General features: G+C 36.6%; 1 protein-coding gene across 3 annotated transcripts in view; it reads left to right on the top strand.

Annotated features, from left to right (window-relative positions):
• The window catches only part of FRMD4B (FERM domain containing 4B), a 236,349-nt gene that overhangs the window by 59,886 nt on the left and 149,762 nt on the right, over positions 1–26,701 (top strand). For 2 of the 3 annotated variants that reach the window (XM_026722192.2, XM_087923649.1), the window contains exon 1: positions 16,017–16,660. The exons of the other annotated variant lie outside the window; for it this stretch is intronic. In XM_026722192.2, coding sequence (XP_026577977.1) covers positions 16,499–16,660 — 162 coding nt within the window. In that variant the 5' untranslated portion in view covers positions 16,017–16,498. Of the gene's footprint in view, positions 1–16,016; positions 16,661–26,701 lie in introns of those variants that run through there. 3 annotated transcript variants of the gene reach the window in all.

The raw sequence follows: 26,701 nt of genomic DNA, 5'->3' as shown, positions 1-26,701 counted from the left end.
AAGACCTCCAAGGTCCTTTCAAACTCTGCTACTCTACTCTAATTATCAGCTAGCAATTGGATAATTTTTTACCCTTTGGCAACTGATATGAGTTTAGTCCCCCTTTTCCTACATTTTGGTGTGTCTCTTAATTCCTCCCTTTTTTATTATCTTAGTTGACTCAGCTGTCTAGGACAATGACTACCGTACTGTATAGGCAGTGCTGCCCTCCACCTCTAGAGTTTCCTTTTTTTGACATCCTTTCTCAGTGTTGGGTAGGTGTGACTTTTCTAAATGTCAGTTCCCACAGGACCAAACTGCTACTGCTTTTAATCTTTTGTCCTACAGAAATAAACTTTTCCTCTGTTTCAAAACAGATTTGAAACTTCTACCCATTTGTATGGGCTGTATTAAATACTAGTGAAACTTTTGTTCTTTAGTTGATTCTGCTGGAAATATTGGCCAGACTCTATTCTGTACATACACACAAGCTCACCTCTTATGCTGATCCCTTTGGGCTAAGTAACATTATTCCACATGCAAAAAAGAAGTTAAAAAAATGTAAACCAAACAAACTGAAGGCATAACATAATAAAAAGAGATGGAAACATAGCAAAAATTAGTTGAGACCAACACTATTCTCAGCAGTTTTCCATAACTTTCTATCTTTGTAAACCACAGCGTCCACTGTATTTGCTACCCCTGTGCCAATAAATCAATGCATATGTTACTATTGTACCATAAATTTCTCATTTCACCACTTTTTGAGTTTCTGGTTATTCATGACTCATTTACCTTTTGTTCATATATTTGTTTTTTGTTCATATATTTGCTTTCATTCTCTTGATATGGCCAAATTACTATGGTAGACTCCTTTCATACCAATTTATTTATTTATTCAGACATTTTATTTAGAAAATTCATATTGCCACCTATTTGCACATGAAGGCCACTTACACGAATATAAAAACATAGATATAAAAATAAAACTAATAGAAGAAAATAATCAAATTATAAATTAATAAAATTTACTCATTTTCGCATTTAATATAAATTTATTTGGCAGACAATCATTGTTGCCCCTCTGTCTTCAAACTTTGCTATGCCCACTGTAATCAATTTATGTTTATGTTTCTGCTGATAAGCCAAATTCTTATATAACAAAGTAGGCAGAAGTATATTCTTACATACTTATTCTTGGCTCTATTAATTACAAATAACTTTCATTAACATTGAAAATATTCTATGTTTTTTGTCAAAAGTGCGAGAAAAACAAATAGAAGATTAATTGTTCTGGGTGGCCAGCCCATTCTGCAAAGATCTAGAGTCACCTTTGAGTTCTTTATATACCTATAAATAAATAAATAAATAAATCTACAGCTCAAGAACTGCCAGTTATATAGGGACCCTCACTTGTAGTTGATTTCCTTTCTTTTTTCTAAATTCCCAGGGTATTCGGATTTGTTTTACTTGGATTACTTATTAGATAACAAAGACAAATCTATGTCCTTAAATGTTACTGAGTACTGTTATTCTGTGTGTAAACTCCACCCTATTATGATTGTCAACCACTAATGATAATGCTATGTTTTATTATAGTGGTTTCATTTTCTCTCTCTCTCTCCCTCTCTTCATCTTTCTCTCTCTAATGAATATGTCAGAAAATTACTTTCAAGAATGGGGAGAAATGTCTAAAAGGCCTCCTCTGAAGTATGGACAACACTAAAATTGACTATGATGAAAGCATCAAATTATGTGTTTAAAGAACAAGCAAAAATATCTTCCCACAGTAGTGTTTTCTCAGAAAAACCATCAGTAACCCTAAATCACCTCTAAATAAATCTTTCCACAATGAATTTCTGCCACACTTTTTTTTTTTAAAGAGGAATAGGGACTCTCATACTTTATCCTGTGAACCTGCCCAAACATATCATTGCCTGCCTTTCCTCTTTGGAAGGAACAAGAAAAAGGAATCATTTTAGAAGCAAATTGTGCTTCTGGGTGGGTAAACTGGGTGTTAAATTTTGGAAAGCAGAAATAATGCTATATTCCATAGTAATGCCAGGTCATTTCATATACTGTACACAAAGGAAGTTGAACTACTACTTAGGAACTCCCTCCTTTTCTCTGCTGTTATTCCTCATATGTATGCATGACTGCATGGCTGATCATGCAGAAGTCCAAATTATAAACAAATTATAGACATTACATGTAATATGTGATAGTTCTTAGTGGCATAGTGCAAAGATTCTGTGCTGCCTCATTACTCCTTCTATATGCCTAAGAACTGCACTTGATTAATCTCTTTTCTTACAGCACAGATTTTGATATTCCTTCTCTGTTCCCAGTCAAGAAACTTATTTTCTCAATAAACTCTTTCAAAATGTCTCATGACTGTATCTTGGTTTTAAATAAGCATTAAAGTAACAAGGCATGGTGATCAGTGTAAAATTGTTCTTTGTAAGTAGGGTTCAAGCTCAGAGTTCAAGTCTGCAAGCTGATGAAATGCCCCACATATTCTAGAGATTATTATTCTAGAGATTTATTGTACGTCAATGCAGTATTTAGGCCAATTTTAATCTGCTCTAATAAACATCAATTGGTTTATTCTACCAAATTTTCATTGTGCCATAATCTCATTATTTTTGTCTTGATTATTCTTATCACACATGCATTCATGTCAGCAACTGTAATTACCACAGGATGTGAAATGTGGACTTTCACTGTTCTTGTTGAAAATAGACCATTGCCAGCTTCATTTCCTATCTTCAATTGGTTTAATCATCTAGGGAGCTTCATTTGGCAGGCTGTAGGTGGTGGGCCTTCTAGGATCCTTTAAAATCTGGTTATGCCAGTAGGCCTCAGGACCTCAGGGACACTGAATGGGTGAGATGGCTTTGTTATTGTTACTATTCTTCTCCCTATGATTTACTCTTTTATTTTACTTTTACTTTTATAGTTTTAATGATTATTAATTACAATAATATAATGGTTTTAGATATTATTTTGTATTTTTACTATTATAATGGATTGTTTACACCACCCAGAGTCACTTTCTAAGACTATTTATTAATAAATAAATAAGTTACATATAACCTTTCCAAGAGTGTCGCAAATTCTGGTTTTAAATTAGAGAAAACTAAACCTTGGGCAAACTTCAACATTAACACATTTTTTGTGGTGTAAGTTTTGAGAGTTTCAGTTCATGAACTGTTGTCCTCTGGCTTACAAATACATATATGTATGGGTATACACACTCACTTGCACATATTTGTATTTATGTATATCTCTTCGAAATTAGCTATGCACTGCATGACCATTTGGCCTGTGTGTAATGATACATTTGATGAAGTAGGCTCATATGTCTTTTATTTGTACATATACAAAGATTTGATGATTCATGGTAGTCCTCATTAAGCATTCGTTTGTTTGTTCATTCATTTCTTCATTCATTCATTCATTCATTCAATGATCACTGGAAGCTACAGTGGCTCTAAATGAGGGGGATTTACAACAATCTATCTATCCATACACCTCCAACTCTAGCAAGCCACAAAACTGAACATATCTGGAGGAAATTCTTGAAGAAATGATAATACAATACTCAAATGGGCAGAGAGGGATGACATCACTGTGGATAAAGTTTTTCTGCATGGTTCACAAGATACTGTCCAAAATACAAATGAATTAAAAGAATTGATTTACTTAAATAAATCTTAGTAAGGTTCAGCTGAATGATCAGGATAGATTTAAGAGTTGTTTGTTCCTCTGTGGGCCAGAGAAAAGCACATATGGGAGTTTATACTCAGGCAAATATTAGCAATTCAAAGCACTGATATAATTAATAGAGCTGAGAGTGTGATTTGCCTTTAGTTAGGCATTTTAGGATCTATTCTCAGAACTTGCAAGGATGCAGGTATTAGGGAGTATATCAGGAGGATACCTTTACGGAACAAAATCTTCTGCAATGGTCTTCCATGATCACAGAAGGAATACAGCGTTAATTGTCCTAGCCAAAGCATGCAGCTTTGGAGATAGACTGTTATGAACTTCCCAGAAATAAATAAAATTGCTTATGGTACCTAAAACCCCTGATGTGCAAAATGGTCAAAGATTAACTGGCTACATTATGGAAGCATGCAGAAATGCCAAGAGAGGGCTTGCCAGATCTGTAAGAACAAGAAAAGTAGCCAATTCTGAACAGATGGTGCTGGCTATGGTGAGCAGGTGGAGAAATTACATTTCATAAGGAAGTAAAAGCTGCTCACATTCTCTCCTTGGCAGGAGATAGTCAGGCCCTGAAAATTTCCCAGAACCTTGTTTGAAGAACCAACTCTCTCCAATATGATCCAAGCCCTATGAAGTCCATCAGGAATCACATGTTGCAGGCCCCATCCACAAATTAATGTCATCTGATAGGAGGAGTATTTTCTGCCACGACACCCATCTTCTGGAATACCACTTCCCCTGAGGTCAGATTGGCTGTGTCACTGCTGGCCTTCTGGAAGGGCTATCTTTGTCATCTGGCCTGGGAATCTAAATATAGCATGCAAAGTATGATTAAGAAAATGGCTGTGTATTGCAAGGGAGAATACATTCTCCCCAATTTTATAGTTTTAATAGTTCTCATTGCTTATAACACTTTAATTATAGTTGTTGTTGTGTTTTGGGGTATTTGGGGTATATTTGGGTTTTTTTAAAAAAAATTGTATGCTGCTCAGAGTCACATATGTGAAACAAGTGGCTATATAAATTTACCCCCAAAATAAACAAATGAGAACCTGTAAAAGACTGCAGCAGATAGGTTTTGCTCTTATGTACCAAGTAAGAATGCTAATTTCTAGTGTGGAAGTCAGTGATAAAACAGGAAGAAATAGAATCAATAATGAATCAGGATTAAATAATTAATAGTGACCAGTATAGAAGATTCATGTTGAGCTTTGTCATATAGAGAGCACAAATTTGAATCAAGATGCAAGATAAATATAGGAAGTAAGAGTGAAGAGGTCAAAAGGAACAGGAAAGCCAAGACAGGTGTGGTTGGGTGGGGTTAATAATATTCTGGGAAAGAACTGTGAACAGTTTAAAGAGCAAAAATCAGTTTTCCAACCAGTGGTGGAAGCAATGAGGGCTTGCAAGATATTGTGAAGCATGAACAGTGTTGTTATCAGATTTAGCTAGGCTTCCTTTTCTTATTCTGTGCCTTTACATTGTTTGGCTTTCTGAGCTTTGCACAGCATTGCTTACCTTAAAAGAGAATAGTACAAATATGTATATATGTATGCCTATATGTATAAAAGAATAAGCTAACCCCAAAGCCCCTTGTGTTTCAATATTTTATTTCAGCCATCAATAAACTCCATGCAGATTTCTGCCTTCTTTAGACTCTTTTTGATATTTTATACATCTCCAAAATACCCAGGGCACCTCACATTCTCAGCTGTACGCCACTGGTACAAAGGACACCCGTGCCTGTTAAATTATTTCACAGTGATTATCAGCAGGATCACAAGAGACCCCTTTCTCAGAAATTGGATGGAGATAGCTGGAAAGAAAGAAATGATAAAACCCTATTGTGCTTAGCTTGATACTACCTGACCTGAAGAGTGTGCAATCTCCCAGCCCAACAGATTATTTGAGTTTATATTTATATTATATAAGATACATACATACATACATACATACATACATACATATACATATACATATACATATATATACATATACATATATATATATATATGGATCTTTGGTTGTTCGGGTTTTCTCCCGCGTAAGATTCGAAGTATCTAGGCAACGTTTCGATGAAGTCTCATTCATCATCTTCAGGCTTCTGTCTCCGGCTCTGTGCTTCTCAGAATGATGTGAGATTGCAGCTGCTTCTTCCTTTTAACTGCTAGTGGGGGTGGGACTTGATTGGGTGGGGGCTTGGCTGTGTTCTGATTGGGTGGGGGTGTGTTCTCATTGGTAAGGGGTTTGGCTGTGTTCTGATTGGTTGGGGGGTTAGCCATGTTCTGATTGGTTGGAGGCGTGTTCTGTTCAGGTGGGGGCTTGGTTGTGCTCAGGTTAGTCTTAGTTGCTGGGGGATTTGAGCTGGTGAGTTGTGATCTTGCTGTTTGGCTTTGAGTTCGTGGTCCTTCTGCATCTTCATAGTGGGTGTCGGTTTGCTTCATGTATGGCTCGGAGGGGTTTGAAGTGGGTAGTGATGCAGCTGCCGTGCAGAAGCCTGAAGATGATGAATGAGACTTCATCAAAACGTTGCCTAGATACTTCGAATCTTACGCGGGAGAAAACCCGAACAACCAAAGATCCACATACAAATACCCGCGAGAACCTCAGAAAATATATATATATATATATATATATATATGATGGCAGATGAGATTCTGTCGAAACGTTGCTACAACTTTAAAAGCACAACTATATTGACGTGGGAAAATACCCAAACAAAGCTGAATACCATATAGATAGATAGATAGATAGATAGATAGATAGATAGATAGATAGATAGATAGATAGATATTTTCTTAAGTTGATATAGATATAGATGGTATTCAGCTTTGTTCGGGTATTTTCCCACGTCATTATAGTTGTGCTTTTAAAGTTGTAGCAACGTTTCGGCAGAATCTCATCTGCCATCATCAGGCTTCTGTATTGTGTTCATCTTTTCGTCTGTGAGATATAGATATAGATATAAATTAGCCTGCTAGTCTGGTTGTTAACAGTAAGAAGTGAAACCCACACACAGAATAAAAGTTCACTCCAATAAAATCCAATAAATGACCATCAACCGCTATCTCAATCCCAAGAAGAATTTTCCCCCCATAAAAATATCTTGGTCTGTTAGTACACAAAAGATAGCTGCAGTCCGGAAGATACTTTAATCACATCGGTGCTGCAATCTTACACCAATTCCCTTGAAGCTCCATTAAAGATAAGGGCACTGGATATACATACTTAGCATCATGCTATTTGTCCAAATGACCTCTAGCGTGCTTCATTGCACTGTATCATAACTATTAATAACTCTTTGGAACTCATATTTATTATCCTTTAAAAAATATTCTGATATATCAGGAGAATGCCAAGAAAAAGCAAGGTTTGGCTGTTTTTTGATACCTGGTTTACATTTCATAGCTGCATAGCTAAATTATATTTTATTCTCATGCCAATGTAATAAATGATGAACGTTGTTACTGTTTTTCATTCCACCCCTAGAGAGGATCCTTGGATAAATTGGGCAGCCTTCACTGAAGATCACATTTTGCTCTAATGATGATATTATGTGAAAATATGTTTGGTCTAGTGGTTAAGGCACAGAGCTGGAAACCAGGAAACTGTGTCTTAGGCCTGAAAGCTGGATGAAAATGAGCATATTGACTTTGGACCAATTGATAGATGATGAGGATGTATTTTTAACATACACTGTACTTAAAAGACAAATATCACTTATCAGATGTAATTCAGTAGCAATATTTACAATAACAACATCTGTTAACATTGTTTGGACCTGCAGGACTTTCAGCTTCTGAGACACCTGAGATACTAGAACAACCAGTTAAATGTTTTAAAATAAAATTAAAAACACCTACTATTGGTTACTATAGGTCTGTGTTATCAATAAATCAATTTGATATGTCAAAGTTAAGAGATGAGTGGAGTGAAGGATTAGAGGTTCCTGAATTGTCTAGACTAGGCCTGTTAAACTGGTGGCCTGCAGGCTGGATGCATCACACGAAGGCAGGGGTGAGCTTCAAAAATTTTAGCAAAGGGTTCTCTGCCTGGTTGCTGGATGGGCATGGCTATGGTGTGTGTGGTGTGTGGGGGGGTGTTTTTTCCCTCCCCAGGCTCCAAAGGCTTTCTTTGAGCCTCCGGGGGAGGTGTGAAAATGGCCTCCCTGGACTCCGGAGGCTTTCTGGAAGCCAAAAACAGGCTCATTTCTGGCCTTCCTGAACTTCTGGGAGGCCCGTTTTTCACCCTCCCTGAGCCTCTGCACATGCCCTGCATTTACCTGCATCCAAAACAGGCTGCGTGGAGACTCCTGGGAGAGGCAAGGTGGGGTAGGTGGGGCCAGCCAGGAGTGGGATTTGTGGGTTCTCCAAATTGCATAGCATCTTAACTGAACCCATTGAACTCCAAGCAGCCCACCCCTGCACGTAGGCCACGGCCACCCTGGCTCCACAAAGGCAAAAAACATTATGATACGTCACAATATGTCAAGTGACACTATCAAGCTTGACATCTGTGGTCTAGACAATGGGAGACTGTCTTAAGTTCTAATGCAAGAATGTCAATAGACCTTAAACTACAACTTATGCAACAAAAACTAATATTTATAATTTACTGGACTACAATACACTTGTATAGAAAAGCACTGTGTAGGACAGCATTTTTTTGGAGATGTAATAAGGACAGTGGTTCTTTAAAACACATTTTACAGTGCTCTGTACTCTGGGAGTTTTGGGAGAAATTAATGGAATATATAAATTTGACTGTGGCAAAAACTAAAATTTTCAGAGGAAAATATTCACTTAAATGACATCCCTAGAACATGGAATTTAACAACTGGACAATGTGAATGGATTCTCCCTTCCCTTATCATCAAAATCAGCTAAAAGAATGATATTGCAGTATTGTGATGATAAATATATGGTCCCAACATTTGTTCAAGGGAACTGAGCAACTGATTATATTTTTTATCTATGTGCAGATTGCCCAGAGACATAGATTTTCTATGGTTAAATGTAAGGAAATATGGGACTCATTTATATAAAGTAAGTAGATTAAAGTATGATAGTCATAAAGGATATATATGTACAATAGACATATGGGTATATATAGTCCTTTATGCCTATTATACTTTTTTAATGTTGTACATTGTATAAATGATAACACACTTACACAGAGTACACACACAAACAATGTTTGTATTAGATAATTATATATAAATAAATATAACTATTGTTCTAACAACATTATACTTTATACTTATTTCTCTGTTATATTTTTTCATCTACGTTTTCATCTATTTACTTTTAAGTACTGACTATGTATTGGATTTTTTATATAATATATATTCCTTTTGCTTTTGTTTTCTTTTTCTGTTTTTACATTAAAAACAATTTGAAAAATTATATTAAAAAGCATAAAAGCCAGCTGTGGGACTTTGAGCATCTCTCAACCCAATTCAACTCATGGATTTGGGTTTGGGGGGGGCGGAGACAAAACAGGATAAAAGAAAAAGTACCAAAGTCAGAAATTGAGCCCCAATTGCCATTCAAAAATAGATCAAACAATTGTGTATTTAGCACTTCTTCTTTTCACCTTCTATATGAACTCTATAATTCAGGCTTTATCTAGAAATGAGTTTCACCATCAGTACAGGGAATAAACGGGTCTCCTTACTGCTTTGTACTGATAAGGCAGTTATCCTTTCTGCTCTGCCAGTACAATTAGGGCGATGCCTGTGAGCCTTTGCTATTTATTATGATAAAGAGGAGCTTGTCATCAACTGTTCTAAAAACAAAAGTACCATTGTTCATAGCAGGGCTCTGATTACAGCCACATTTGGATGAGAAACGGCATCTATACAGAACCAAAGTCAAGATTTCAAAGGCGGTATTTGGGAGTTATTGTCCAATCTTCTCCATCAAATAAAGAAAAGAAATAAAAGCTGTTTGCTGTCTGGGCTTAAAAATTTGCTAATCTAATTTTTCAATTCAGCAGCACTGACAATTCTAACAGTGTCGTTGTGGCCCTAAATGTACCATATGTAAAATTAAAATGTAGAACTATGAATCCCAGATTTGCTTCCACATCATGTAAACTTTCTAGCAATAATCCAATCTAAGTTAGACTTAGAATTTAGAACAAAATAACTTTATTGTCACCTTGAATGTATACTAATTGGCATACATTAAAACGAAATTTCATTGCATCACCACCTCCAATATACACTACATGACATGACAGAATGGAGGGAGGGAGGGAGGGAGAGATGAATACATACATACATACATAATTATGCATATACTCACATATATTACATGACATAAAGTAACAACATAGTCTAGTCTGTATATATATGTGTGTACATAGCGAGAAAAATATTGCGAGTTTACCAGACGGATGGTATAGAGAACAAAGCTGTTATAGAATCTGGTATCCTGCTAGAAATACTTCAAAACCTCCTCCCAGAGGAAAGCAACAGAAACAGACTGTAAAGTGGGTCTCTGACAATGCTTTGATCTCTAAGCTCATAGCGCTTATAAGCAGTATCCTGAATAATGGTATGAGAGCTTCCTATAATCTTCTCGGTTGTCCTTACCACTCTCTGTAGGGACTATCTATCTGAGGCATTGCTGCCCCCAAACCAAAGAGTGATGCAGTTTGTTCGAACACTCTCAATCGTGCCTCTGAAAAAAGTGGCCAGGACAGAAGGAAAAAGTTTGTACAAGTTATTCTTCATGCTCCTTACTGTGTCACTAATTTTCTGTTGCATATGTTACCTGGACTAGATTTTGTCTAAGCTTAATTGAGTTTTCATTAACTAAAGTTTTCACTAAGATGGCTTTTGTGACAACTCTAAAAAGACAATTGCACATCCTTTTAGAAGTTAGATCTTTTAAATAATTTTAAATAATTATTCAGCTTTACTTTCATTGCCACTGACACTTCAATTATATTCTGTTTTGCTTAAGTAAACAATAACATTGTTGGATGCTTGCTGTGCTCACTGCAGAAAGACCAATGACACTCAGTTTTCCCTAGTGGAAACTTAAGCAAGAACACATCAGGAAACTCATCATGCTATGGTCAACAAAACACGTTATAAGTTGGACTGAAGAGCCAGAATGACTTGGAATTCTGGAAGTTATGTTCACAGTCTAGAGAGAACTAGGTTGGATATCACAATGTTTCAAGAAGGTATTTAATCTTGTTCATGTTTAGAAGTAATTGTAGATTGCCCTTCAAGGAAGCCCTTGAGCTGCCTAGATAGAGGTGATTTTATTTACCTTGATACATTCTAGCTGCAAACAAAAATCTTCATTTCTGAAAACAATGTTTATTTCACTGAACTTTCAGATCCTTAAATAGTCACCAGACTGCACCAGGGTTCCAGATTTTAAAGGCATGGGTAATTAATCAATGGAAGTTTTCACAAACACAAGCATAAGCCTTCAGATAATGAGGATTAAGCTTTCTTTGCAACCTGAAATATTATAACACTGTTCCCAAACATCTTCTCAACAGATTGCTCTTACCTATCTGTAATTGTTATGACACAGAAACTAAAAGATCATATTGCTTCAGATGATCCAGCTTAGAAAGGCAGCCTTACACATGATACGTGGGAATAAAGTTTCGCCTTTTGTGGGCCCTTTTCTTTTCTCAGGGATTTTACATTTAAGAATTAAGGGGAACTAGAAAGTAAAACTAAAGGGTTAAAGTAGAAATACTTTATATTACATTTTTGTGTGGGTTATTGGTACTGTTGGTTTCATTAAATGTTCATCTTATATAGTTTCATTATGTGATATTTTATATTTTAACCCCATGTAATCAGACTAGTGAAATTGTTCTGACGTGGAAAATTCATAACACTAAGAGGAAATATCCACTAATTTATTCAGCGTTTGTTACACAAAAAGAGGACATTCCCACAACAATGGGAAAGAAAGTTTTTTATGGAAATTGAGGGATCTGATTTGTAGCAACTTTGAGGGAAATTGCAGATTCTTGAGAGTATACAGGTAGTCCTTGACTTACAATTGAGTCCAGAATTTTTGTTTTACGTCATTGCAGCTGTAAGTTGACTCATTATGTAACCAAACTCAAAATTACAACCATTTTTCAGAATCCAATATGAGTCAGTCATTGGGATCATAAGCTTATTCTTCCAAGCTTTGGGGCTTGTGCTGGAGCCCATCTTCAATTAATTTCACTCTCTCTCCATGTACAACACTGGTGTCAAACTTGCCATGTCATGTTGCCGTCACATGGCATTTTGCGAAGTTCCCGCCCCTTGCAGAGCTGGTTGGGCGGGGCTTGTGTGTGATGCATCCGGACCATGGACCGCCAGTTTGACACCCCTGGTATACAACCATTTTTATCAAGGAGATTTTGTTTCTGGGTTTTATTGCTTTGTATGAGCCACCCAGAGTCACAAATGTAAGAAAGATGAATATACAAATCAAATGAAATAACATCTATTTTCTTCACAGTTCATATGAAATAAATCAAGGGATCACTGAGTATGCTGAAGTCCTGAAGTCCCCCACTCATAGAAAACTAGCTTATAAATTAAATAGAATGTTCTGTCCTCTTTAACTTATCATGACAAAAAAGTCCCTTTGTTTATAAACATTGCACTTTTAATATTTTCAGCAAAACGTGGGACATGAGAAAGGAAAAATGAGGTGGGTTTCCCCATTAGACAACTTAAAGGAAGCAGAGAGTCAGCCCCCCGGGGGTGTTGTTGTGAGTGGTTGTTGATGAAGATCAGCACATACTGAACATGCCCGGGTTGTGCACACTTTTATAAAGATTTGGACCAGGTCCTTTAGATCTCGTATATACAGATAGAAGCCTGAAAAAAGACATAGCTGGTTTAATTGGCATCAGAGAGAACTGCACTCATGGAAGATTTGAAATATATCTTCTAAGTCACTTTTGATGCATATACACAGTCTTTACTTTCCACATTTCAGATATGTTTTCATCTCTGCTGGTTCAATTGGCAAAAAATATATAGGGTATCTATCATTCCCAATATTGTTCAAATGAATACAGAATATATACAATTTATAAAGCAAACTAATGACAGGAAAATCAACCAAATGCTGCATGCTGGTTAAAAAATGTATAAACAGCCTTCAACTGGTGTTTACCTGATGTGTTGGGAAAGTGGACTGAAGAATTCAAGAACATAATGAGACACTCAGATTGGTTGGATACAATCAGTAGCAAACTTTAGTTAAAAGATATATCTTTTTTCCCCCTCCAATTCCAATTTTCTTCCCTACATTGTCTTCTATATTTATATCATTTTATTTGTAATTATGACTTACTTAATAAAATAAAGCTAATTATTTTCTTAAATGCAGCCTGTTGAACTAGTGTCAGACAGAGTACTCATCAAAAAATATGAAGCAGCCATTTTTTTCTGATCTTTTCAAAGCGATGTATACCTTCCATTAATCTTCTCCCACCTACCCCACAGAAGAATGACATAATTATAGTAAGCCTTTTTCTATCTTTTCAGCATCCTAGTTCTTTCTCTGCTCCTTCATTTAAGATGCCCATCTCATAATATGAGTCAGTATTCCTTTTAAGATTTTTCTATAAAAAAAGGGCAGTGACCTCCATCAAAGCAAAGAATCTTTTTCTAAAGTGTGACCAAAATAACTACAAGTGGATTAATTGCTAACCAGAATGTCAAGTTATTTTTGAGTTGTGATTGATTTTTGGTGACTCATGTGGACCATTTAGAAGTGGTTTGGTTCTCCCTTTTTTAGGATGACCAATATTAGTGAATTTATCTGTAACTATGAAGGATTTGTGTGTGAGAGAGAGGAACCTAGAAAATGCATAAGTGCCCATTTTGACTGCTTTCTTCAATAAGATAAGATTATGCAGATGAATAACAATGAGAACAGTAAGGTGGGAATGCTTCATTGCAATTATTTCCCCAAGGTAGACCCAAACATAGACTTATATGTTGGTTGACCATATTTATGTTTTGTTTTTCTTATCTTGAACTGCTTTCTACTTTAATTATTCTAGACTTTGTATTGATTTCTATCACATAGCAGTGATAGAAATTTGTACATTCAAAATGAAGTTGCTTTCCATACAAAGTTGCAGTGAGCTAGCTTGGATGGTGAGGAATCATACGTTGTTCTTTTTCATGCCTGCGTGCATTTGTGCAGAGACACCTTACTTACCAGCTGTTATATAAAGCTGACCAAATGAATTAAAAAGGGCTTTTAGTTTATGAGAAAGTTTACTTATCTTAGAGTAAGCTTTGGTGAACTGGGTATTTTCTGATATACAGAGTTATTATTTAACTGCTGTGAGGTTATCATTACAATATCTACCTGGGCCCTAGAATACCCCAACTCCCATTAATTTGTTGCCAAAATTCAGCTGAACAATTTACGTATTTGTAATAAACTACTTTGGAATAGTTGCTAATTATTTGAAAATTCTAAGGTTAGGAAGTAAATTAAAAGAAACCAGAATTCTTCATATTTAAGATTTACGTATTAACTCTATAGTGCTCTACTTGATGAGAAAGTGGCTTGAATATGTCTGCGAGCACTTATAAAAAAAGAGAGAAAGCTACATATAAAAACTCAACAATATGTATTCATTTTGAAGGAGAGAAACAAAAACAGAAATGTGGGAATGTGCTAACTTTCTTCTGAACTCGAAGAAAGCATATGATTGGTCAGTGCTTGCTTTCATTATTCATTTTACTTAATTAAATATTAATATCCTGGCTGTTCATAGCTAGCCTCATAGACTTTTCCTTTCTGCTCACTGTTGAAAATAGCCCTGGTCACAAGACACATGAGGAAGTCTTAGACTACTTACTTTCTCAAACTATTTTTAAAAATATGAATTTGAATTTAGAGTTCCCCTTAAAAATTCATCTTTTATCTTCATTCTTTAAAAATGGATCCTGCCTTATTGCAGTCTTTCATATCTGGTGTTCTCCAAACATTCTCCATTACCCAGCTACTATGCACATTATCCCAGTGGGAGTGGGAATTTGATACATGTTGAAGGTACCACATTTGAACCAAGTTGCCATTACTGTATTTATACAATATTCTACAAGTTTCTCCATTACATAATATGGAGATCCAGTTGAATACTCTATGAGTGAGTCAGAATTTTTTAATTGATGTATTTTAACCATTAAACAAGGTTCTCTGGTCTTGAATCAAAATGTGTTCTTTTTTTGTTCGAGGCATGTTGTTGTAAACAAATAAGTAGCTCTGCTAGCAAATAAATGTCTAAAGCTAGAATTCACACGGAGTTTGACAAAATGCCAGAAAAACAGCATGTGCCTTTGCAGTATCCATTAAGTTTGTGATACTAACCATCTTTATGACAATTGGTATTCTTCAGCCAATTATTTTATTTTTGATTCCTCCTGAATACTTGTCTTCTTCTGTCCAGACTCCTATTCCTCCTCACTCTTAAGGCAACAGCTTCTGACTTCATGAATAATAAAAGGCAAGATCTTTTTATTTCTTAGTTGACTCCTAATGAAGATAGATAGATGGATGGATGGATGGATGGATGGATAGATAGATAGATAGATAGATAGATAGATAGATAGACAGATAGATAGATAGATAGATAGATAGATAGATAGATAGACAGACAGACAGACAGACAGGAGAGAGAGAGAGATCTGTAAGAAATTGCCTATAAAATGAAAGACATTTTTTGGCGCTGAGGGCTGAACTCTCCAAAGGGCCCCGCTGCGCAGCTTAATTTTATACCAACTACAGAGGGAATCCTGCGATTCTCTTGGGGCTGCCATTTCCCAGAGTGTTTATTTACCTCAGTCTGCACGGCTCAGCTTCTGTTTTTCTTCGTGCTGCATGCGCTGCATTAATAGGATTAACCTCTGTTTCAAGGGGTGGGGGAGGATCGGAGTTAATTCCCTTTTAGTCAGGAATACAATGTTCCGAGAGAGTTTTATACGGTCTCGAGGGTCTTCAGAAGTTGTTACTTTGTTTTCATTGGGATGGGCTCAATGGGTTTTAAGAATTAAAGTTGGCTGACAGGGAGGAGGGAAAGGATACCGTCTTTTTTTATAAAATCAAACGTTTTTGAAGTTATTTGCATACAACAGATAGGAGGAAAGGCTGAACGGAGAAAAGAAAGAAAAATAAAGAGGTGTTGAGATGCGGCTTAAAAGGGGTCTCAAACGCCGCATTCTGCCCCAGTGAGTTTCCCCCACGGAGGGCACCAGCGGGAAGAGTATTGCATTACTTGAAAGAGGGGTTGTTTGTGGCTCTTGCACACGCACTCGCTCGCACGCACGCCCCAGAGTGTTCGGCGTTCAGATGAGGGACCGGGCGAGAGGCGTGCACTCCAGAAATGGGTTAAACGTGTAATTAGAGCCCATACTGGTAGCTCCAGAAGCTTAAAGGGAGATTTATCTTCTAAGCTGTTCCGAAGGGCACAAAGCTACTCTGTGCGCTCCTGGTCAGGAGGAGCCACCGCAGCCGTTGGCCGGACTTGAAGCCACGCCATTCTGCCCAGGAAACAGGGAGAAAGGCGAGTTTGTGTCTGGATGGCTTGACCTCACAGCCCCATCGCCTTCCTTTCCCGTGCTGCGCGGTATAAAAGGCGCCTGCCTGCCTTTGCAGAAGTTTGGAGCTTTTTTTTTTTTTTTTTGGTCAAATCTGAGAGGAAAAAAAATATCTGAGGGACTCGAGGCAGGAAGCAGCGTAGCTCGTTGGACGGAGGCTCCGAACCAGCCGGATCGGAGACGATGGCTTCAGTTTTCATGTGTGGAGTGGAAGATTTCCTTTTTAGCGGCAGCCGTTTCGTGTGGAACTTGACCGTCTCGGCGCTCCGGAGATGGTACGAGCAGAGAGTGAGGGGCTGCCACCAAACCCTGAGCACGTGGTGCGGGGCAAGGGACCTTTACCAGGTAAAGCCATTTTAGCGGTTCAGGTTGGTTTTCCTTCCTGGTGCACAACCAGAATGGGGTGGCGGGGGTGGGGGGAGGAAGAAACAGAGGCTCCGTCTGAAACAGGGCGACCAATTCACCTGTGGGACGCTCTTGAATGAAAGACGTCCCTCAGATCTCTGCTTGAAAGAAACCTAATCTGCCTTCGGATTTATACTTTCCATATCTTCTAAGACAAGCGGTGAGGGGGTCCTAGCTAGCTGGTGGGATTTTTGTTCCACATCTTCGTCTTTTAAAAAAATGCAATCCCTTTCAGAACTCTTGGCCTGACAAAATTCCCTCCCGTGTTTATTTAAAACTATTAATTGGGATTGATTCTACTTTCTATCTCAGTGCCATTCATCAAGTCTGCCGTCACTTGCTACTTAAGGCGTTTACCTGAACTAATGGGAGACTTGTTGAGTCTCCATCAAGTAAGCATGCCTTGAGTTAAATGCAGTGGCAGGAGAAATTTATTTTATACTCCCTAATCCTTTTCTCCATCCTCCTACAAATTATTCTTGTTTCCTGAGTAACAAATTGTTTCAAAACATCTCATGCTCTTCCTCTTTTTCTTATGCCACTTGTGATTATTCTACCTAGCCTGAAGATCAGTGATCAAAAGGTAACTACTTGGAAAAGAAAAAAGTAGGATTGTCATTTTTATCTGTGAACAGTTTCATATTATTGGGTCATATCATTCCATAAGATCCTTTCAAATTAATTCTTTTTAAAATACAATAGATAATAAATCAGATGTCAGTTTGACCAGTCTTTGGTGTTTTCTGAGCTTGGCTGTTTTCTTACAGAAGTTTCATTAGCCAAACTAGGTAACATCATAAGTGCACTGTTACCTAGTTTGGCTAATAAAACATCTGCAAGAAAACAGCCAAGCTCAGAGAACACCAGGTAGTCTTCATTTCAACCCTGAACTATAAATATTCTCCTTTATCAGATGTTCAGGTTCTGTATAATTTCCATGTAACTTCTGTGACAGTGTATATTTTCATATGTGTGCATTTGTTTGGCTTTAAAACAATCATTTGTGGTTTAGAAAGGAACTTCTTGAGGTTATAGAACTAGTATTTGATAAAAACAGGTGTGTTGTATCCTTATGGAAATAGACTCTGTTAGTTAATGTTAATCAGATAAAGGATATTGAAATAAATGGTCTTTGGTTTTTTTTAATTGGTATCATTTTTTTCAGGATGTGGCAAAATGTAAATTTGCAGTCCTACATACTGTATATATAATCTATATAGTGTAAACATCCTAAGTGAAGTCAACCATTGATCATATTATTGCCTGGACATGGATGTCTTGATGTAGTCACTAGCACATATGCTCAGTTGAAGGAAATTTCTGCCTTTAACTTCCCACTATCAGACATATGCTAACTAGTAAGTGAATTAGAGGCTTAAACAAAATTGAGAAAGCACATAGGACATGATTTTTGGAATACGGTCCAAGTGATGTTGTACCCAAAAGATGTGCAGAGGTAGATGAATTCAGGTCCTGAGAAAAATATAAAATTCCAAAATGGTTTACTCGGAGATGGCTCTCTTTGTACAGGTAGTTGCCGACTTCTGACTGGACTCAAAAAAAGTTAGCAATGACCCATCTTTGAAAATTTGATTGCTGCATCACCCTGTGGTCATGTGATTGCATATTGGGTGGTTGGCAACCAGCTTGCATTTATAACCAGTTCCAGTGTCTCGTGGACATATGATCACCCAAAAAAAGTCCATTGGAAAAGCTGGATTCAGACTTAGAATCTTGTGATTCATTTAATGACCACAATGACTTGCTTAATGACCATCACAAAAGCAGCCATAAAATTGAGCCCAGTCATGTGGACTTAGCATCTACTGTTACTTAAGTTCCTGGTTCAATTGTGGTTGTAAGTTAGGGACTACCTGTAATGCATTGTTGTTTCAGTTATTATTTTGTTATATGTCAGGGTAGGATAGGATAGGATAGGATAGGATAGGATAGGATAGGATAGGATAGAACGGAGTGGAATGGAATAGAACAGAACGGAATGGAATGGAATAAAATCGAAAAGACAGTTGGAAGGGACCTTGGAGCAGGGGTGGGATGCTACAGGTTCTGCCTGGCTCTATAGAACCGGTGGCTCTGAAGATCAGCAGACACTGAACCCGGTTATGTGTTTGCTGCTGTTTGGCCCACCCGCCTGCCCGGGTTCTTTATTTTGTGCTTTTTTAACCTCAGCTGCTTTGCGCAGCACAGCTGAGGTTGAAATAGCAGGGGGAAAGTGACTTTTCAAACGCGCAGCACTTTTTAGTTGTCCGGGCGGCACAGCTTAAGGTTTTTTACACATGTGCCTGCAAAATATAGTCACCAAACTGGTACTAACACCGGTTGAATCCCACCCCTGCCTTGGAGGTCTTAGGCAGGAAATCCTATACCACTTCAGACAAATGGTTGTCCAATCTCTTCTTAAAAGCTTCCAGTGTTGGACCATTTACAACTTATGGAGGTAAATTGTTCCACTAATTAATTGTTCTAACTGTCAGGAAATTTCTCCTTAGTTCTAAGTTGCTCCTCTCCTTGATTAATTTCCACCCATTGCTTCTTGTCCTGTCCTCAGGTGCTTTGGAGAATAGCTTGACTCCCTCTTCTTTGTGGCAGCCCCTGAGATAATGGAACACTGCTATCATGTCATCTCCTAGTCCTTCTTTTCATTAAACTAGACATACCCAGTTCCTTTAACCATTCTTCATATATTTTAGCCTCCAGTCCCCTAATCATCTTTGTTGCTCTTCTTGTAAATGCATAATAAATTAAACTACTATTAGTATTTGCTTTGTGACATTGTCACTAGAACAGAAGAGAGAGAACAGAACACATTCCAGAAAAACAATTCCCCAGTGCATTTTTATCTTCTTTTATATGGGTGCACTGAGGTTTTTTTTTTTTTCCTGGAATGTTATCCTTCGGTAGTCTTTATCCAGATCTCAGTCAGTTTTGAACTTGCCTTTTCTTTTGCCAGCTTTTGCTCCACACTAAATTTGTTTTAGTTCTGTTCTGTTATCACAGAGTTACCCTCCTGATGTTCAGATGGAAGAAATTATGAGTTGATGAGTTTTTTAACTCTTGAGTTGAAAAAACAACTGGAAGCCATATTTGTACTAATTTTAAAATTGTTATTTTAAACATGTGTAAAGATAAAGGTTTCCCCGCACATGTGTGCTAGTTGTTTCCAGCTCTAGGGGGCAGTGCTCATCTCCGTTTCTAAGTCGAAGAGCCAGCGCTGTCCGAAGATGTCTCCGTGGTCATGTGGCCAGCATGACTAAACACCGAAGGCACACAGAACATTGTTACCTTGCCACCAAAGTGGTCTCTATTTTTCTCCTTGCATTTTTATGTGCTTTTGAACTGCTAGGTTGGCATAAGCTGGGACAAGTAACGGGAGCTCACTCCGTTACATGGGGCTAGGGATTCAAACTGCTGAACTGCCAACCTTCTGATCGACAAGCTCAGCACCTTAGTCACTGGGCCACCACATCCCTTTTTACACATGTGTATAAGCATCCAACATTTTACAGTTTACCTGAAGAATAAATAAGCAGATTGCCTTCATGTCCTTGAATTCAAATGTTAGATATTTCCATAGAATTGATCTTCCTAATAGAGAACTGAAGAGATTATTCAAATTGAATTCCCACCCATGAATCTATCAAAGCAGTTAAGACGAAAAAGTTAAAACTTTCCCAGTTGGGTTTATTTTTGTTTGCAATAACAAAAAATGACTGTACCACCCATGATGACTATTCTGTTCCAAATGACAAATTCCAATTTGAAATAAAAATCAGGACTGGCAAAGAACAGTTAACACATTTAAATAGAGCAGGATAAAATCAAGAGTAAGACTCAAAATTTTGCAAAATTCAAAAGAAAGAAGCCAAAAAAGAATATTTGTAGATCAGAGTTGAAATGAGGGATAATACAAATGTTTCATTTCCCAAAGTAGGTAACATAAGCACTTGACTAGCACTGATGATGTTACCTAGTTTGGGTAATGAAATGTCTGCAAGAAAACAACCAAGCTCAGAAAGCACCAAGGATCCCCTCAAAGAGGCAGAAATATGATGATGGAAAAATTGATCCAGAGAAATCTTTGTAGTCCCAGCAGAATCTTTTATAACTGAGTAAGAAATTCATGCCAATAGTATTAGGATTTGGCTCAACTCCCAAATCCAAGGCTGAAGCTTAGGAATCTCTAAGAATGTTGTTTATATACATCTCATGACACATTTTCCTAGAGGAGATTACTTTTATACTTTGCAAATATTCTCACACTTTTCAGTGACAAGTTTGTTCCCCATTAATATTGGTTCCTCCGGTTTCTACTATCTACAACCTGCTATCAAAGAAATGCTTAATATTCAATGCTTCTGTTTAGGTATTTATTGATGTTAAGAAACAGTTCAGTTAATAGAATAGCATTCTTTATTGGCCAAGTGTGATTGGACACACAAGGAATTTGTCTTAGTGCAAATGCTCTCAGTGTACATAAAAGAAAAGATACATTTGTCAAGAGCCAAGAATCATAAGGTACAACACTTAATAATATAGGGTATAATAAGCAATCAAATCACACTAGGAAACAGTCAATATAAATTGTAAGGATACAAGAGACAAAGTTATAGTCATACAGTCTCAACTGGGAAGGGATGATTAATAAGGAGTGATCTTAATGCGTAAGATTGTTGCAAAGTATTTGTGCTTATGTTTCATTCATGAAGGAATGGCCCAAATCTATCACTTATCTGAATCTGTTATGTTTTTAAACAGTTCGTGTCAACTTAAACACTTGTCCTGATCAATCACTATACAGATAGAGAGCTAGAGTGGGTGTAAATGGTAGAATTGAAATAGGAGAATATGGACAGGTATAATTGGAATTATCTTTAAAAAGTATTCATATATATGTAAGTATATATGAAAATGAGCATGTTTATGTATAATTATGTATATGTGATTTATGTCACTTATAACGTATGTTGTACTTATCACTTATGTATAAGTGATTTATCATTTATAGCTTTTATGTATACTGAGAGCTTATGTATCAAAGACAAATTCCTTGTGTGTCCAATCACACTTGGCCAATAAAGAATTCCATTCCATTCTATTCTATTCTATTCTATTCTATTCTATTCTATTCTATTCTATTCTATTCTATTCTATTCAAAGCATCCTCTCCAGTGCATTATCGACTGATGATCTGCCATATTGATAGTAGAAAGCTTTTATTTTGATAGGAATGGTATATAAACTTTATTTTGGAGCTCTGAAATGTGCTCCAAGAAAATATGGGCCTTCCCTAAATCTGCTTGTTTTCGTTATGAACATTTAAAACTACCTTAATGTCTTGTTTCTTTTGTTGGGAGGGGGTGTCTATAGTGTCTATTAAAAGTCATATGTAGCCCTGCATGGAAGTCACTTTCGATAGTGAGATGGGTAGCATGTACAATAAACAAACAAACAAATGTAGTCTGAACATTGAAGCATACATCTGTTGTATTATTCTGGAGCAGTGCCCCAAATTAAAGACTAGAGGGATGAAATTAAACTAGAGGAATGAGGAACAAGCAAATAAAGTGTGCCTGAATAGTTTGAATTGTGATAAAGACCACCCTTGTTCTATTTTAGAGACTGAAGTCCATATAATGATAAATTGGAACAAACTTATATTAAAATCTGGAAGGTTGATTCTTCCAGGTCAGATGGAGAAACTACTGACTGACAAAATCCTCAAATTCAGAATATGAACTCAGAAATTTACAGTTTGCTGAGTTACTAACTTGGAACAGAGGAATAAAGACGGAAATAGCCTACAGTATTTCTGTTTCCTGTAATTCAAATCCAGTTAGTCTGGACACCTGCAACGTTGCATTTCCTTTACCACTCCACCCTGAATATATTTTCCAAAATGAAATTGCTCAAAAAGGGAGAATGTCTTTACAATGATTTTTTCCCCCCAGAATTAACAGAAAAATTATCAAGGCTTCAAATATCCACACTAGAAAGACAAATGAGTGTTAAAAAGCCTCTAGCTCACAATTTCCTTCAAACCCAAAACTCTGGTTTGATGCATTACAAGTCTGTCTTGAAAGGCTTGATTTCTGTTCATGACTGTAATTAGGTTATGCTATAACTTAATATTGACTTTTTAAAGTCAATTAGTTAATAAAAGATTAATTAATATTTATTTAATTAATTAATTATGATATACAAATTCTCTTGTCATAATTCTCAAAAAAGGGTAGTTTCCCCTAATGGGATTTGTTCAGAATGGATACTAAGACATTGTACAAAGTATGTTTAAAATTATTTGTGCTACCATAGTTTAAATACAGTGTAAAGCAACATCCCCAATCAAACAGAAAAATAAAGCTATAAAAAAGATTGAGTGGGTAGAGATACCATTACATGTCTGTGGCAAATAAAAAATGTTTTAACTTATTTCCAAAAAGAGATATGATTGGGAGTAGGATGTAAAAATAAATACTACTACCTGGCAATTTTGAAATAGGCAAAGAAGCAATTGGTGTTTTCAGTAATGGTGTGAAATTTGATTTTCAATTGTCAGACTATTTTTCTTTATAAGAAGTGGTTCTGGTTTTTTGTTTCTTTCACAAAATTCTTCTAATAAATTCTTTGTCACAAGCTGCCTTTCTGCTATTATTGTTTCTTTCCTTCCTTCCTTCCTTCCTTCCTTCCTTCCTTCCTTCCTTCCTTCCTTCCTTCCTTCCTTCCTTCCTTCCTTCTATACATCTCTTCATTATTGTGTAGCCTCTTTCATTACAGTGCTATTTCCTGATCAAGGGAAGGATGTTGATTCAGGCCACAAATGCAGTAGATTTTTTGCAACATGATTGTACAATAAAGAGCAGGACATTCTAAGGCAGCACTTGGACACGTCATAAATATCTCTGATGACAATTTTGCCAAAATCTTCTTTTTAAAAATTTCCCCCTTCATCTAGTTGAAAATAATTGAAACAGAGTGCAAAAAATAATAATAACTCATCTCTAATCTTTACCAGGTTGGGATTCTTTTTGGATTAAATTCACTGCAGGACTGCATAAGTCCCCACCCATCAAATAGGGCTTTTGAGTTATCTGGCCCATGAATTTTATAAAGCTTTAAAAGATGGTATCAAGCTTACACTTGCCATTTCTGTTACAAAAAAAGTTGCACCTGGCATTTTAAAATTAATTTTACTTTGCCATTCAAGAGTACCTAAATGAAAACTGTAAAACTGCAGCGCAATGCTAAAGGACCTGTAAAAATGCCAAAGACAACACGTTCTCTTCCAAAAACGAAATTTATTGAAAGCAATCTTCTCTGCGCCAAAGTTCTCTTTCCTTCTAGTAGATGAGCTACTATAAATCATAAAACACAATTTGAAATATTGAAAACAAACAACAGCAACAATAACTTGTCTTGCCATTTTATGGTTAAATTATTTTTTCTCATTCAGCTTCCAATGACTTCAGCCAAGTATATTTCTACCTCAGCTCGTAAAATAACATGTTTTGCTCCTGGAAAATTAAAAAAAACATAAAAGATTGAATGAAATAAAGTTTTGTATTTGCTCCTCCTTCCTTAACTGCATAAATTTCATTTCCTGACTGAATTTCATCTCATATCCTTAAAGGCACTACTGTGCCAGTTTTCAAAATAGGCATTCCTTTATTCATTCTTTTTCCATGTGTTTATTGCTTCATATTTTCTGGGCTAATGCTCACAAAAGCTATTAAATTTCACATATAAAAATCTTCCTTGACTGTTTTCTTAACAAAATTCAGTTTGCGCATTGTTTTTTCTTTTATGTATTGATTTTTCCCATCTCAAATAGATTGTATGATATAGGAAGTAGAATTAACTACACTTATCCATTCCAATTCTGTATAAAATATTTTAAGGAGCTTTTCAATTTTTATCAATTAGTGTTAGGTTTCTGAAGGCTGAAAAGGGTTTTGGAAATCTAGACCAATCTTCTGAGGGCAGGAATCCTCAGATATATCCTAGAAAAATGGCTCTCCAACTTTTGTTTTGAAAACCCACAACTCCAGGTAGCAAACTATTTCTGATCAGAAATTACTTTTTATTTCAAATTTTAATTTCTCATTAAAGATTTCACCCATCATCTTGTCCTATCCCCAGCCAATACAGATAATAAATCTATACTATTTTGTGCTATGACATCCTTTCATATTGGAACACTGCTGTCACATCTCCATTTAACCTTCTCTTCTTATGACCAAGCATAGCTAGTTCCTTTAGCTGTTTTTCATAGGATCTGGCCTCCAAGTCTCTCTACTTTTGTTGCTCTTTTCTGCATTCTTTCTAATATTATCCTTGTATTGCAACAAATAGAAGTGGAGAATGTATTCCAGTTGAGGTATGACCAGTGTACATACAGTAGAATAAGACGGAGCACTGGTGATTCTTTTCTTAATCTATAGTTTACCAGATCTTTACAAGTACCCACTGCACTTGTACTGGGTATCTGTCAGTGCATTGATTTTTCAACAAAGTTTCTTGAGATCCTTTCAAATCTTGTGGCCAGATTCTGAGCTGATAGCATTGCTCCACCCCAGCTAATGTCATCTACAATTTTGATGAGATCCATTTTATCCCTTCATCTAAGTCATTAAATAAAAATGTTGATGTGCAATAGACCTGGTACAAGGATCCGAGATTCCTCATTGCATAGTCATAGATCCATGAAGGCTTACATGTAGTATATAGCTTGTCAACCAACTGCAAAACCAATGTAGTGATGGGACCACATGGTTCCATTGATTAAGAAGGAGTCTATGGTCATCTTTATCAAATGCCTTACTGAAGTCCAGGTGCATTCATTGATATTTCCCTTATCTGCCCCCTCCCCCCTCCCCCAAAAGAAAAAAAGCAATGAGATTTGTCTAGGACAGGCTCTTTTTAAGAAAACCATGCTGATTTCTGGTAAATATGCTTTCCCAAACCTCAGTTCAAATGTTAAATCTCCAGAGAGTCCATTCATAACCATAAGCAATCAAGTTACATTATTTTTGATTGACAGCTAATGATCTCAGAAATTGGACAGCTCTTTGATTTTGGATAGTATGGCTCTTCCCAGAAGGATCAAGATCCAGCCCTAGTGAAGTCTTATCTAACTTATTTATTTATTAAAGGTTTTAAACTGCCCAACAGTGAAAGCTATCTGTGCAGTTTACAGTAACCGTAAAAAGTGCAATTCAAATTAAGGAAAAATGCCATAAAAGCAGGAATAAGTATTCTTGCTGAATAATAAAGGTGTAACAAAGATGAGGGATATTCTCATAGGTCTATTGAGCTGAAGTTGAAACTATATTTCAAGATCAGTATATAGATACAGAAATAGTGATAAAGAACATTACAGGTGCTTCAGGATGTCAGACAATGAATCCTGAACTAGCTTCCGATTTGGAATATTTATTTAATTAATTCATGTACTTTTATTTGCTGAGGGTTGTACGTTGCTCTTGTTCAGCAGAACTTTAGTTGTTTTCTGTTTTCTGTCTTCTTGTTGAGTTTTGAATTTTCCCTCTGATAATGTTCTTGGTACAGAGGAAAGAAGCAAACGAACAGCAGCTAGGTTTTAAATCTTAGCAGCCTCGACAGGTCCATATAACCCAACGTTAGTTCTCAAAGAGAGGTAAACGTTTTAGGAGCATCAGATGGTGGAGTTCAAAAGCAGAGAAATTTTACTCATTTCTTGGTTTGCCCTTTAAGCACTACTGGTTTCCATCAGCTTACTTTCCTGCTGATCACTTTTAAGAATCTGCTATTGCATAATTGTTCAGTGTTGGACTGAGACTAAGGGAAGTCAGATTCAAATCCACCTGTGGGTAGTCTTCGACTTATACTCACTTGTTTAATAACCATTCAAAATTATAATGGCACTGAACAAAGTGACTTATGACCATTTGTCACACTTACGGACATAAGGAGCCTCTGTGGCTC

Source organism: Pseudonaja textilis, chromosome 2 (genome assembly GCF_049901715.1).
Source record: "Pseudonaja textilis isolate UNSWEBS1 chromosome 2, rPseTex1.2, whole genome shotgun sequence".
Taxonomy (NCBI): domain Eukaryota; kingdom Metazoa; phylum Chordata; class Lepidosauria; order Squamata; family Elapidae; genus Pseudonaja; species Pseudonaja textilis.
This window is presented reverse-complemented; position numbering and strand designations above follow the sequence as displayed.